General features: G+C 42.6%; 1 protein-coding gene across 7 annotated transcripts in view; it reads right to left on the reverse strand.

The window, feature by feature from the left end:
- The window catches only part of cd99l2 (CD99 molecule-like 2), a 201,803-nt gene extending 192,136 nt beyond the window's left edge, over nucleotides 1-9,667 (reverse strand). For 2 of the 7 annotated variants that reach the window (XM_072595552.1, XM_072595554.1), the window contains exon 1: nucleotides 9,356-9,663. In XM_072595552.1, coding sequence (XP_072451653.1) covers nucleotides 9,356-9,416 — 61 coding nt within the window. In that variant the 5' untranslated portion in view covers nucleotides 9,417-9,663. Of the gene's footprint in view, nucleotides 1-9,355 lie in introns of all 7 variants that reach the window. The other 5 variants (XM_072595549.1, XM_072595551.1, XM_072595548.1 and 2 more) reach the window with 5 other exon arrangements.
- Between the last annotated feature and the right edge of the window lie 2,812 nt (nucleotides 9,668-12,479).

Genomic DNA, 12,479 nt, shown 5'->3' on the forward strand with positions numbered 1-12,479 from the left:
CCATGACAGACTTTGTCAAGGCCTTGCTAAAGTCCATATAACAATATCCACCGCACTGTCCTCATTAATCATCTTTGTCACTTCCCCAAAAAACTCAATCAAGTTTGAGAGATATGACTGTTGGAATATTGTGTGCAATTCTGGTCTCCTTCCTATCAGAAAGATGTTGTGAAATTTGAAAGGATGCTGCCAGGGTTGGAGGATTTGAGCTATAGGGAGAGGCTGAATAGGCTAGAGCTGTTTTCCCTGGGGCCCGGAGGCTGAGGGGTGACCTTATGGGGGTTTATAAAATCATGTGGGGCATGGATAGGATAAATAGACAAAGTCTTTTCCCTGCAGTGGGGGAATCCATAACGAGAGGGCATAGGTTTAGGGTGAGAGGGGAAAGATAAAAAAGAGACCTCAGTGGCAAGTTTTTCACGCAGAGGGTGGTACGTGTATGGAATGAGCTTCCAGAGGATGTGGTGGAGGCTAGTACAATTGCAACATTTAAAAGGCATCTGGAGGGATTTCGGCTGGATGCTGGCAGGTGGAACTAGATTGGGTTGGGATATCTGTGGAATGGACAAGTTGGATCAAAGGGTCTGCTTCCGTGCAGTACATCTCTATGACTCTATGACACACCCCATACAAAGCCATGTACCTTATGCTAATAAGGCCATTGCTTTCCAAATGTGAGGAAGTCCTGTTGTTGAGAATCTTCTCCAATAATTTAGAATCATTCAGGGTGCAAAGAGAATATGGTTCTATGGACACTGTGGGCAATTTAGCATGGTGATGTCAGGCAGCAGTGCTAACCACTGAGCCACCAACAATGAATGAATGATTATTTCAATTGAAATAATATTAAAAGCGTCTTGGGAAAAGGGAGGCAAATGGCACTAAGTGATAATGCTGATTGGAAAGCCAGTGAGTATACAATAGACTGACTGGCCTCTGTGATGCTGTGTAGATCACAGACCTGGGCCTATATTGCTGAATGGCCTGATCTCTCTTTGTAACTCACCATCTTGCCTTGGTCATCAGCATAATTCTTTTTAAAAAACCATTTGCTCAGACTGAATCACAAAAAAGAAATATTCACTGTATTACTGATAGAAACACAAATTGATAAATGAATGAAACTATTTTGCCTTTTTATCTTCATGGTCACACAATGTGAAATGAATGTATTTGTTGGTTCAGCATCACAGTCACTGACCCACATAGGTTTCTGTCTTGCCTAACATAGAACATGCATGAACTAGAAGTCTGTCAGGAAGTGGTCAGCACGTAATGTCCTTAAGACCCTTCGGGAAAAGGAGAGGGCGGATCCTATCGAGCACTTCCCTGAGCAGACGGTCAAAGCCATTTGGCAGAATGCCTCATTGCCAGAACTTTCCAACAAGCACCAAGACACTGGCTTGGCTGGTGGTGAGAAGGACTCTGCCTGTGAGATCCTTCATGCACGCCCGGACTCTCAGCCCCACGGCACGCTGCCCTTGAAGCAGCTGCGGGGGGGGAATCGAGACTGTCACACACCTCCTTCTGGAATGTGCCTACGCAGAAGAAGTCTGGAGAGGAATGCAGTGGTGTTTGTCGAAGTTCGTCCCGAGCAGCGCCGTGACGCGGGACTCCGTGTTCTACGGCCTGTTCCCCGGGACGCACACCGAGACGAACATCAACTGTGCCTGGAGGATCATCAACTCGGTGAAGGACACTTTCTGGGCGGTCCCAAACTCTTCCAGCTGAAGAAGTTGACCCCGACTGAGTGCTGCAGACTGGCACGTTCCAAGGTCCAGGACTACGTGTTGAGGGAAGCGCTGAAGCTTGGGGCAGCTGCCGCCAAGGCGCGGTGGGGAAAGACCACCGTGTAACATCTGCCTGCCTAAAGAAGAACAGGGGGCCCACGCAGTCATTTGGGCTCTGCTGATGCCTCATCTAAATATATGGACATATGATTGACAAATGTACAGACCTGTATATAAAAATGATAAATTCTGATCTCTGTATGTAAATTTTTACATATGTATGGCATGACCATCAAATTATTTTATGAATAAAATATATTTTTGAAATAAAAAAAACTATTAATATGACAAAAACAACTCAATATAATTCCTGCCTCCTTCTCCAAATGATACAATGCACAAGCACACACTATGCAAATCCATTGCTTCCCACTTCAGTGTTTCAACCATTTTATAGCTGAATGAGAATAAATAAATAAATAGGCATCCCATGCCAGCAGAAAAATCAAAATCCTTTTCTGTGCCTTGATTTTCTCAGGACACACTGTTTGTTTTTAAAGGTTAACATAGCCATTTAAAGTCCTGAAATGTCACACAAATCTAACCAACCCCAGCAATGTTTATAGTTCACTGTTGAAGGACTAAAGCAACAATGGGCTTTCTCTAGCATCATGTATCGGTTACCATGGATACCTAGGTCAGGCAGAAAGGAGGTGGGGACTATAACAATTCCTCATCAGTCCCACTATAGCGATGCCTAAAAAAAAGTCAAGATCAAATTTATAGGATGGCTGTATACCCCAGACATCTCTTTACTAAATTCTCTCCACAATTTACTCTGGGAGCTGGCTCAGGCCTGATCAGCTCAAGTTCCTTCTAGTTCGAAAGCATATACTGCACATTTGATTTCTACAGCAAACACAAATCTTCATGCACACATGTGGATCTTTGGAATTTGAATTGATTGGAATTAATTTGTGTTGACTCTGTTGATTATAGAAAATAAACTGCTTCTGTATTATTTTCCATAATCCAGTCAACATAAACTAGTTCAAATCCGTTTGAATCCCAAAGAGCCATACGTGCTTCCAGTATTTTGTCTCCACTAGATTTTATATGTTAATTTGGCCTTGTAAATGCTGAAGAAATGTTGCCCAATCATCCCTGAGCCAGGAGTGACGACACTGAAGTTATCGACATCAATCTCATCCCCAGCTCTTCTCCTTGAAATTTTTTTATGTTTATCAAGTTCTCTCAGTTACTGTACACACACAGATATATATATATATATATATACACATATATTCACTGTGATTATAGCACAGAAGGAGCTTATTTAGCCCATCACATGTATGCTAGCTCATTGCAGAGCAGCTACAGAATTATACAGCACAGTAACAGACCCTTTGGTCCAACCTATTGGTGCTGACCAGATATCTTAAACTGATCTAGTCCCACGGGTGAGAGAGGAAAGATATAAAGGAGACCTACGGGACAACTTTTTCACACAGAGGATGGTACGTGTATGGAATGAGCTGCCAGTGGAAGTGGTAGGGGCTGGTACAATTGTAACATTTAAGAGGCATTTGGATAGGTATATGAATAGGAGGGGTTTGGAGGGATATGGGCTGGGTGCTGGCAGGTGGGACTAGATTGGGTTGGAATATCTGATCAGCATAGATGGGTTGGACTGAAGGGTTTGTTTCCATGCTGTAATCTCAATGACTCTATGACTCTATTTGGCCCACATTCATAAGACCATAAGACATAGGAGCAGAAATTAGACCATTCAGCCCATCGAGTCTGCTCTGCCATTCAATCATGACTGATAGGTTTCTCAACCCCATTCTCCCGCTTTCTCCCTGTAACTCTTGACCGCCTTGATACTCAAAAACCTATCTGTCTCGGGCTTAAATATTCTCATTGACTGGCCTCCACAGCCTTCTGTGGCAATTAATTCATAGATTCACTCTCTGGCCTAAGAAATTTCTACAAGGATGTTGCCAGATTGATGTGCAGCCTGCAGCAATTAAACTCTTCCTATCATGCTCCCTCATTATTTTATAAACCTCTATAAGTTCACCCCTCAGCCTCTGATGCTCCAAGGAATATAGCCCCAGCCTACTTAGCCTCTCTCTATAACTCAAACCCTCCAATTCTGGCAATGTCCTTGTAGATCTTTTCATGACCCTTTCAAGTTCAACAACATCTTTCCTATGGCAGCAAGACCTGAATTGAATGCAGTTTTCTAAAAGTAGGCTCACTAAAAGTCCCACACACTGCAACATGACCTCCCAACTCCTACACCCAAAGCACAGACCAATGAAGGCAACGGTCATTCCCATTTCCCTGCTCTAACCCCATAATCCTAACAATTTTGATTTTTTGCATCCAATTTTGTTTTGAAATTATTCAAAATTTAAATTATTCGTGATTCTCACAGACAACAAATTTCATCCCCTTGCCACGTAGAAAGAAAAAGTTCTTTCGAACATCCCTCCATATCTCTTGCCCAAAATCTTGTACCTGCATCACCTGCACTTGTACCATCCACAACCGGAACAGCTTTTCTTCGTCTGTCTTATCTAAACATGAGGTGGAGGAGCCAACATTGAACTGGGGTGGACAAAGTTAAAAATCACATAATACCAGGTTATAGTCCAACCGGTTTATTTGGAAGCACCAGCTTTCACAATGCTAGCACTAGCTTTCGAAAGCTACCTGATGAAGGTGCAGCGGTCCAAAAGCTAGTGCTTCCAAATAAACATGTCGGACCATAACCTGGTGTTGTGTGATTGTTAACTTTATCTAACATGTCATAACCTTTGAGTCAAGAGTGTGGCGCTGGAAAAGAATAGCAGTTCAAGCAGCATCCGAGGAGCAGGAGAATCAACGTTTCAGGCATAAGCCCTTCATCAAGAACCTCCTCCATGTCATAATCTTGTCCACATCTACCAAATCTTTCCCCTATATCCTTTGTATAGAATAGACTGGGGCTGTTTTCCCTGGAGCATCAGAGGCTGAGGAGTGACCATATAGAGGTTTATAAAATCATGAGGGTCATGGATAGGATGAATAGACAAGGTCTTTTCCCTAGGGTGGGGGAGTCCAGAACTAGAGGGCTTAGGTTCAGGATGAGAGGGGAAAGAGATAAAAGGAACCTAAGGGGCAACTTTTTCACATAGAGGCTGATGCGTGTATGGAATCAGCTGCCAGACGTACAACTACAGCATTTAAAAGGCATCTGGATGGGTACATGAATAGGAAGGGTGTAGAGGGATATGGGCCAAGTGCTGGCAAATGGGACTAGATTAGGTTAGGATATCTGGTCAGCATGGACGAATTGGACTGAAGGGTCTGTTTCCGTGCTGTATATCCCTATGACTCTATGACACCACTGTAATATCTCCAACATGATCAAAGTATGCATGTTTGAGATATTATATATTCCATAGTGTGCCTCAAGTAATGCTATTTTTAATGTGTACGAGAGACATGATAAAATGAACCAACCAAAATGTGAATGTTGATGTTATACCAATCAATGTGTACAAATATATTTCTAGTACAGATGTCATTTCAATGTAACTTTGTAAAATTACAACTAAATTAAAAGGTACATCATAATACAACTTCATAGATTCCACATTCATATTTCTGACTCAAAGCATTCTATGTCCCTCCATTTAAAATGAAATAACATTTCACAAAATTTTAATAACACCTTTATCCATAAAGTATTTTGACCAGCAGTTGCAAAGAACATGAAGACATCACTTGGGTCCATTCCAGTGAAAATGCAATGCTTGTTCAACAGGTCCATCATATGCCATAATTAAATAATAATTGTTCTTTATCCAGGTGAATATACAAATTGCATGAATAGTGAGGACCACTTAATCCCAGGAATTGTGCTAATATTAGATTATATTCTGCTGGCAATAGTAATTTTGAACATGAAAGTTAAATAGGGCTTTAGCAAAATCCTAGACTCAGAAAGCAAAACTTCCTCCAGCTTTATCTTCTTCTTTTTTGTTTAAAAATAAGTTTAAAAAGGGGTCCATATATGCTTACTGCCATTGTCTGCATAGCCCAGATGAGACTGCTCAAGATCAAATGCCAGATAACGCATCAGTGCTCAACTGATACAAAGTGTGGGGGCAAAATGCTGGTAACATTAGCCAGAACATGTTGTGCATGATAATTTATGTTGTGGGAGAACTATCTTCATTGTGGGAGGCTCTCAAGCACATGATGTGTCTGTGAAATGTATTTTTTTCATGCAAACAGATTTCTTACCCATAGCTTAAAATTCATCTGGCAAGCTTTACTCATATCTTGAATAAACAGCAAGAGAATATTAGACTTAAATCCTTTATGAATTTATGATTCACTGCAATGTGGAATAATTTTCATAGTAGCATTGCTCAGTTGTACATTCTTTGTAAAACAACAGACTATTTAATTCATTATTAACAAATGTTCAACATCTTATTTATTCACCTTTATGCCCTAAACACTTACACAATGTTGTCTTCCAAGATAATGTAAAATATTAAATTACTTTTCAATAATAAAACAGGTAAGTCTCCATGACTAGAGATCCGTCCATTTAAATACATCATAATTATAACATTTTTTTCAGAATAGAAACAAGGAACAAGAGTTGGCCACTCAGCCCTTCAAGCTTGATCTACCATTCAATAGATCATGGTTGATCTGCCTTTAACCTTAATTGGAAATCAAGAATTTTTCTGATTTGGAGGTGCAGGTATTGGACGGGGGTGTACAAAGTTAAAAATCAAACAACACTAGGTTATAGTCCAACAGGTTTATTTGGAAGCACTTGCTTTCAGAGCACTGCTCCTTCACTAGGTGGTAGGATTTATCTACCTCTGTCTTCAAAATATTTAAAGCACACTGCATCCACTACCTTTTCGAGGAAAGAATTCCAAAGACTTGCAACACTCAGAAAATGTTTCTCTCATCTCTGTCTTAAATGAGCGACACCTTATTTTTATGCTGTGATAGTGGAACACAATTAGTACTCACGATCCTTGTTCTGTATTGGATGTACTTTGTTTTAATTATTACACAGTTGCTTCTGCCTATTTGAATGAGCATGTTACTCAAAGTGCTCCTCATTTTCATTGTCAAAGCAGTCTTTTTGACCGGTACAATCAAAGAAAGTGCTTGACCTTGTGTGTCACCTCAGCACTAATTAAACCATATTTATTTCAAGAAGTTCAAATATTCATTCAAAGAAGCACAAGCTGTCTCAGTCACACAGCAAGGAAGAGAACCTTTGGCCCATTGGGTCTGAACCAACCTACTATGCTAGTCCCACTTTCTAGCATTTAGCCCATAACTTTGAATGTTGTGACATTTCACAAACTCACCCACGTACTTTTAAAAGGCTGCGAGGTTTCCTCCCTCTACTATCCTCCAAGGCAGTGCATTGCAGATTCCCACAACCATTTGGGTGTGAAAAATAAGTTTGCCCCAAAACCCCACTAAACCGCCTGCTCTTTACCTTATAATTATTCCCCCCTCATTATTGATCACTAGCTGCTTTGTACCCATCCTCTCCATGCAACTCGATAACCTTATATTCAATCAGGTTCCCTCTCAGACTGCTCTATTCTAAAGAAAACCTGTCCAGTCTCTCTTCACAGCTAAAATCACATCCTTCCTGCAGTGCAGTGACCAGGACTGCAAACAGTAGCTCAGCTGTGGTCTAACCAGCATTCTGTACAGCTCCAACAGAACGTCCCTGTTCTTATAATTTCAGCCACAACTGATAAAGGTAAGTGTCCCAGGTCCCTTCTTAACCACCGTTTTAAGCTCAACTGCTGCTTTTAAGGATCTGTGGGCAGGCATCCCTCTGTTCCTCTGAGCTTCCTCTCTTGATGGTAAATATGCTACCACCCTAAATATGACTTGCTTTCCTATGACAACTTTCACATCTGCAGTACTGTACATCCCAAAACACTTTTTAGCCAATGAAATACTTCTATCATCACCACTATAATGTAGAAAGCAAAACAGCAAATTAATGATAAACAGTAACATGAGGACGATTAGGTGATCTGTTTTCCTGATGTTGTTTAGGGGATCAACATTGGTCAGGATCTTGGCTCTTGGAAATGCAGCCACTGGAATTTTAATTCCAACTGAAAGACATTCATTTCACATCACATCTGAAAGACTGCACCTCTGACTGCGCTACACTGCCTCAGTATTACACAGGAATGTCAGTCAGCCTTTTTAAATATAAAGTTAGCGCCCAGGATCCGAATAATTACTTTAGTGAGTTACCAACGGTACTTTGAGAAGCATTATTTTCCGTGTTTTATAAATGGAGACTTTTAAATCTAATCTTCAGATTTGATTGGATTTATTGTAGTCCCATGTACCTAAGTACAGTGAAAAGCTTTGTTCTGCAAGCAGCACGGGTAGATAGATCATAGCAAACAAGGGCATACACTTCCTAGGGTGCTTAAACAAAAGAGAGGCATACAAGGTCATGGCTGTGCAGGAGACGCACAAAGCAAAATCAACATTATTTGAAGGTCAGAGGTCACATCAGGTAACAATCCATTTATATGAAATGACAAGCTTTTGGAGAATGATTTCAAATAAACCTATTGGACCCTCTTCTGACCTTGTCCAACACCAGCATCCCCCCACATCAACAGTATTTGAAGTTAGAGGGGTACATTCAGCAGTCTGACAACAGCAGGGAAGAAGCTGTTCTTGAACCTGTTGGTGCGTGATATCAGTGAGGATTAAAAAAAATTAGTTGAAGTAGCATGGAGCCCCTTCAGTGGAAGACAAACAGGAACTGAATTGCTCTTGAGACTATGTCGAAAACCGCAGTGAGCTGTGGGCGAATCGAGCCCAATTCAATATGATGTAGGCCAGGCACATCCTTCTGCAGCTGCCATTTACTGAAAGAATTGTTTTTATGTTTTTTTAAAAGTGCGAATTCAGGAAACCATTTACAGGCACTGACAGAGATAACGGGGGGGGGGGGAATAGAATTTGTCCTCGAAAGAAGATTCTCTGCCGTGACTTTGCCTCCCCCCGCGGATGTCATACAGTTTTTGCACCGATATCCCATTCCCCCCACCCCCAAGAAGGACTGGAAAGCTGGCGTCCCACCACCCGGCCACCCTCCCACACAAAAAAAATCCAACAGCGGCAAAGGGGTCCAAACAAACCGAAATGTGGATCTGAAGGAGAAGTGTTCCGTGGTGGGGCTCGAACCAAGCGCACTGCGGCGCGACCTATCAATCCCATAGTCAATCTCTAAACAAACCCAGCACCACACCCCCCACCCCCAACAAACAAACAATCAAACTCCAGCGTTTCACTCCGACGTCGAATTTATTTCTGTTTTCCGAGGCGAATTAGCCACCTCCGAAGCCGCCGGGGGGTGTGGGGGGAGGGTAATAAAACAGGGAGATAAAGACATCAAAGCAATCTCGGCCACTGCGTCAAGAAGGAAGCAACCCGTTACAATGTAACACGGAGATAGATACATCAGGATCCACCCGAGTTCAGGGAACAAGAGAAAACAGGAGGGGGAAATACATTTCTATAGATAGATAGACACATCTTACCTTGTCCTGTCAACAGAGTAAAAGTGGCGCACAGCAGGATAACTCTCAGGGCGTTCGACATGCTCTGTGTTTTCTTTAATATATATGTCAAGACGTCAGAAGTGGTGCAAAGATTGGGTTTGGGGTGGGGTGAAGAGTGCAGTAAAATGTTTGAGATTGAAGGTCTGGTTGTTGTTGGAGGAAGAGAAGGGGGTCTGGAAGGGTCAGGTCGAAGATTTGGCCGGGTACACACACACACACACAGCGCCTCCCAAACACGTCCTTTCCCTCTGCTCACTCCCAAGCTGTCTGACACACTCAATGACGCTCGGCGTCTGCACGCTGGATCAGCAAGGGAGAGTTGCAATTACTGCAGACAGACAGGCAGGCAGGGAAGCCTCAAGTACTGACCAACAAACCACAACTCCCCAACCGTCCCACCCCCATCCACAACAGCACACTCACTCCAGCACTTGGAAATGCAACTGCCCTGTTTTCAAACCATGTTGCACTTCCAAACTTCATCCTGCATAGGCCTTTGTGCAAAATTCTGCCAAAATAAAACGATGAACTGTCCTTGCTTATATTTCCCTAGCAAGTTGTTTAAAAACAGAAAGAAGGAACGTATCCTCGCTTAACGTCTGTCGCGACAAAACAGAAACTCTCCATGTAAGTTAGGGACCTCGAATAACTTTAATTTTCCGAAAGAAAAAAATAGTTTGGGAGAATTGAGGTTATAAATCATTGTTTTTACAAGTATTCCTATAAGGGTTTTCTTTAAACAATAGTCCACTAATACTGCACCTCAAAAATGATTAGTACACATAACCGGCCAAAAGCTGCTTTGACAAACGTCTGCCAGAGGAGGTTGTAAAGATCTCTTCTCTGGAGAGAGACAATGTCGCTGTTGTCTGCATTATTTTCCACTATTAGACACTGATCAAAAGCAATGTTAAGTCACCGTTGATGCTTGCTGCAAAAAACATCACGAGTTTTAACTGTTGGTATTGGATTGTGGGGGACATTTAAAATCACACAACACCAGGTTATAAACCAACTGATTTTCGGAATCCAACAGCGAAGTTAATTTCTTTATAATTAACCTACTCAGAGAGGTTCACCTCTGGAGCATTGGGACCTGAACCCCGGGTCTCCTGGCCTGGCGATAGGGACACTACCACTGCACCACAAGAACCCCAAATGAAGCGGTTTATACTGCAAGAACGCTGCCTTACCTCAACAAATACCTATCGCTTATTTCACCGTGTCGATCCAGTAGTGGCCCTGAGTTAATATTTTAACTCCTCATTGATTGGGGGTATATACTTCAGGATAATGTACACTGTAATCCTTCACAGATCGGCGTGCCACCTCAATCTCCTAAAAAAAAGCTCGATATAAAGGTGCCGGGTTTTGTCTCCCTTCCCCCGGAGGTTTCATTGCAGCAAACACTCGCACACAATTTTCACGATTGTGATTAAAACTGTCTTGGCTCATCTCTCAACTGAAGCAAGCAGAGAGCGGAGGTAAAGTTTCTTCACAGGGAGAATATTCGCTGGTTTGACCTTACGGGAGCGACCTCTTCAAAGTTGCATTTGAGTTCTGAAGAAGTCACTCGACCCGAAACGTTCACTCAGCTTTCATTCCACAGATGCTGCCAGACCTGCTGAGCTTCTCCAGCGATTTCTGTTTTTGTTGCATTCCTCTCTTCGATCACCTTGTACATGCCGGTTTTTGGTTCTAATTTTTCATTTATTCACACCCTCCCTTCCTCCCAAGTTCAAAGGACAAAACAGACTGTCTTAGACCACAAAAAAAAATTAAAAACAGAAATTCCTGATGAGGCACAGCAGGTCCGGCACATCAGAACTGTTCGCAACTCGGAATAAAGTGATATTTATGTTGAAGATCAGGTCGGGGGGTGGGGGGGAGGGAAACGGATAAGGGAGAGAGGTGAACCTGTAAGTGGAGACTGAGCCCAGAGAGACAGGTACACAAAAGGGACAAACAAGGAGGTAGGGACAACATAGATTCATAGAGATGTACAGCATAGAAACAGACCCTTCGGTCCAACCAGTCCATACCGACCAGATATCCCAACCCAATCTAGTCCCACATGCCAGCACCCGGCCAATATCCCTCCAAACCCCTCCTATTCATATACCCATCCAAATGCCTATTAAATGTTGCAATTGTACCAGCTTCCATCACATCCTCTGTGGCAGAGCAGTAGATGTGATCTATATGGATTTCAGTAAGGCGTTCGACAAGGTTCCCCATGGGAGACTGATTAACAAGGTTAGATCTCATGGAATACAGGGAGAACTAGCCAATTGGATACAGAACTGGCTCAAAGGTAGAAGACAGAGGGTGGTGGTGGAGGGTTGTTTTTCAGACTGGAGTCCTGTGACCAGTGGAGTGCCACAAGGATCGGTGCTGGGTCCTCTGCTTTTTGTCATTTACATAAATGATTTGGATGCGAGCATAAGAGTTACAGTTAGTAAGTTTGCAGATGACACCAAAATTGGAGGTGTAGTGGACAGCGAAGAGGGTTACCTCAGATTACAACAGGATCTGTCTGGACCAGATGGGCCAATGGGCTGAGAACTGGCAGATGGAGTTTAATTCAGATAAATGCGAGGTGCTGCATTTTGGGAAAGCAAATCTTAACAGGACTTATACACTTAATGGTAAGGTCCTAGGGAGTGTTGCTAAAGAAAGAGACCTTGGAGTGCAGGTTCATAGCTCCTTGAAAGTGGAGTCGCAGGTAGATAGGATAGTGAAGGAGGAGTTTGGTATGCTTTCCTTTATTGGTCAGAGTATTGAGTACAGGAGTTGGGAGGTCATGTATTGGTTAGGCCGCTGTTGGAATATTGTGTGCAATTCTGGTCTCCTTCCTATCATAAAGATATTGTGAAACTTGAAAGGGTTCAGAAAAGATTTACAAGGCTGTTGCCAGGGTTGGAGGATCTGAGCTACAGGGGGAGGCTGAATAGGCTGCGGTGTTTGCCCTGGAGCATCAGAGGCTGAGGGGTGACCTTATAGAGGTTTACAAAATTATGAGGGGCATGGATAGGATAAATAGATGGGGTCAGGGAGTCCAGAACTAGTGGGCATAGGTTTAAGGTGAGAGGGGAAAGATATA

This window comes from Chiloscyllium punctatum, chromosome 25, assembly GCF_047496795.1.
Source record: "Chiloscyllium punctatum isolate Juve2018m chromosome 25, sChiPun1.3, whole genome shotgun sequence".
NCBI lineage: Eukaryota > Metazoa > Chordata > Chondrichthyes > Orectolobiformes > Hemiscylliidae > Chiloscyllium > Chiloscyllium punctatum.